This window comes from Otolemur garnettii, unplaced genomic scaffold (genome assembly GCF_000181295.1).
Source record: "Otolemur garnettii isolate 467f Iridium unplaced genomic scaffold, OtoGar3 scaffold00062, whole genome shotgun sequence".
Classification (NCBI taxonomy): domain Eukaryota; kingdom Metazoa; phylum Chordata; class Mammalia; order Primates; family Galagidae; genus Otolemur; species Otolemur garnettii.
Genome location: NW_003852457.1, coordinates 8,547,122 through 8,550,122, shown reverse-complemented (window position 1 = coordinate 8,550,122; position 3,001 = coordinate 8,547,122). Strand labels below are relative to the sequence as shown.

Sequence of the window (3,001 nt, the reverse complement as noted above, 5' to 3'; positions counted from 1 at the left end):
GCTGAGAAGGAGAGAGGTTTGTAGGAAGAGGTCATTGCCCCCCTACAGAGCTCCCCAGCTAAGCTTGGGACAGAGAGTGCGTAGAGATAAAGGGTTGGGAGCGGGGGAGGGGTGGTAGCTGAAGGCGCGTGGTGCCGGGAATAGGGGTACACTGCACCCAGCTCAGGGCTGCCTGCACGGGAGAGGCAGGGCAGGGTGGCCTGGGGCGGGAAGGGGACAACGCGGCTGAGATCCATGCCAGAGCGGAGCCGTTCAGCCTCCTCACCCTTCACCACCGCAGAGAAGCAAACTCAGAGATCTGAGGGATCGGCTTTCCCAGGCGCCCACACTACGCAGCCCGGGCCCCTCTTCGGCTTGGGGACGCGCGCCCCTGTCCCCCCAGCTCCCACCCGACCGCCGCTCGGCTAGGGCGGCCGTCCTCACCCACCGGTGCTGCTCGGGGCTATTCCGAGTCGGGGTCCTGGGCGACCCCCACGGGCTCTTGCGACTGCGGCAAGCCCCGAAGGTACGGGCAGGGACCAGCGTATCCAAAGGCCCGGGGCGCTCGCCTCGGTCTCAGTGTTCCCGCCAGGAAAATGGGTCCAGGGAGCACCGACTCCTGCGCAACTCAAGACTCATAGACTGGGCTCCCCGTAAGCGCCGCGGGGCTGGGGCTGGGCCCGTGCCCCCGCGTCCTGGCCGCGCACTCACCGCCCCCAGGCTGAGGTCCTCCGCGCGGGGCGCGGGCGCGGCGCAGCCCCCACGGGCGGCTAGCGTCAGCAGCAGCGGCAGCAGCAGAGGCAGCGATGGGAGCCCGGGCCCGGGGGCCGGTCGGGGCGGGGGGCCGGGGCCTCGGGCGGCGCGGCGCCCCATCTCGCTCAAGGCCGGTCGGCCCGGCCGGTGCAGATTGGTCTCAGCGTCAGTCCCAGCGCAGCCCGACGCCAGCTCCGCTCGCCGCCGCTCGGACTGAGCCCCGCGCTCCCGCCTCCGGGCGGGGCGGGACCATGCTAATGAATGCTAATGAGGCGCGCGCCCCGTCCGCTGCCTTAAAGGGCCCGCGCCCGACCCGTCCGCGCCGCCGCTGGAGTGCTGGGACCTCCATCCACCCCGCGGTGTCCCCGGGGACCGCGCCTGCGGCCTCCGGAGGAAGGCACTCCTGGAGTGTCCCTGGACAGCCCTGGAGCGGCGGGGCGCGCCAGAGGGCACGGAGTCCGGGGGTTCTGGCTCCTTGCAGTTAGCGGACCCCCGACTCTCCCTCTGCGCCTGCTCCCACCTCGCCACCAAGCTGGTACTTGCGGTCGCTTGTGGTCCCGGGGCTGCCGTCGCAGCACACTTCGCGGGCGCTTGGGGGAGCTCGCGCACCGTGGAGAAGGGGGAGGGGAGCGTGGTAGTGTGCGGAGGAGTGCGGAGGCAGGAGCAATGTGAGAGCGCGGGAGAGAGGGGGGTCCCAGGGCGCAAGAGGGATGACGGGGCGGAGGAAGGAGGGGCAGGGTTCTGAGCCCACGGGAGGGGGGGCGGGAGAGGAGCGAAGGGGGCGAGGAAAGGGCGGGGTTCCATCGGAAGCAGGGTCTTGGGTCTTGGAAGCCACTGGGCGGCCGTTTGCAAGGCCCAAGAGTCTGCGGTCACCACAAATTTGGGAAGAGGAGATGTTAACATCTTGGATTCGTTGGGGGTGTCGCACGTGCCAGAGGCATGCTCGGGAGACATACCCACCGCTCCTGCTGAGAGGGAAACCATCATTTCCACTTGCAGGCAAAGAAACTAAGGCCCAGAGAAAGGAAGGAGGTTGGTGGATTCTGAGCCTGCAGGTCCCGAGCCCTGGTAGGTAACAGAGTGGATGGACATCTGTGAGCCCCACTGAGGCTGGAGGGCAGACTCCTGTGGGCTGCTCTGCTTCCCCACCCCACCAAGTCACAGCTGGTGCAGTCAGGACCGAGGGCCCATTCTATGGACAGGGAAACCAAGGCTCAGGGCTTCTGCTGGATCAACGCCGCCAGACTGGGGACCCCCTCCCTCTGGGGGGAGGGCTGGGCTCAGGCAAACTTTCCCTTCCCCTGATCCCTTGTACTCTGTGGCTCTGGCCCACCCTGTCCCATCCCTGCTGCTCACAGAGCCTCTGTGGCTCCCTCTGCACCTGTCTCAGAGGGCAGTGTACTGATGGATGGAGATCACACAGATCTGGGCATGTGCCTTTCACAGGCACATCTCACATTCTGATCCAGTGTGTCAGGACAATTTGGTTGCCAGAGAAGAGACCCAACCAAACCAGCTTGAGTCAAGGAAAGGAATTTTTTTTTCCTTTTTTTTTTTTTTAATTAAATCATGTCTGTGTACATTAATGCTATCATGAGATACAGAGTGTCATTGCTGTATACAATTTGAAATACTTTCACCCAACTGGCCAACATAGCCTTATGTCATTTTCTTGGTTTTTGTGTTAAGACACCTACATTCTACATTTAGAGAGATTCACATGTACCTTTACCCTTATAGGATAAACTATAGGCGTAATTCCCCCAATCACTCTCCCTCCATCCATCCTCCCCCCTCCCTTTCTCCTTTCCCCATATTCCTGGGCTAAAATTGGGTTACAGTTTTCCTATGAAAGGTATAAATTTGTTTCACGGTAGGGCTGAGTACATTGAATACTTTTTCTTCCATTCTTGAGATACTTTGCTAAGGGAAGGGATATTTGAGGGCTCATTAAACTGGGACGACTCAGAGCATGCTGACATCAGGCAGGGCTAGATCAAGGCTGTGGATCAAGTCACACAGCAGAACATAGTTTCTCTTGCTCCATCTCTGTGTTGGACTAAGATGCCCAGGGCAGCTATAGCTGACATCCTTCCAGCTCAGCCAGAGAGATTCTTGGGCTAAAGTCTAAAGGCTGTCTCTCTTTGGATGCTGTCCAAGGAGATGGTCCATCCCTGAACTGATCATGAGGCCAGGGGGATGGAAATGAGCTGAACTGCCTGGGTTGACAGGGATTTTTTCTTTTTTTTCTTTTTTTTTTTTTTTTTGA

The 3,001-nt window shown here is 60.8% G+C and overlaps 1 protein-coding gene across 1 annotated transcript in view; it reads right to left on the bottom strand.

Moving 5' to 3' along the window:
- The window catches only part of MMP17 (matrix metallopeptidase 17), a 22,890-nt gene extending 22,038 nt beyond the window's left edge, over window positions 1-852 (bottom strand). The window contains exon 1 of the mRNA XM_003792908.1: window positions 691-852. Within this exon, the coding sequence (XP_003792956.1) occupies window positions 691-852 (162 nt within the window). The remainder of the gene's footprint in view (window positions 1-690) is intronic.
- Window positions 853-3,001: the final 2,149 nt, after the last annotated feature.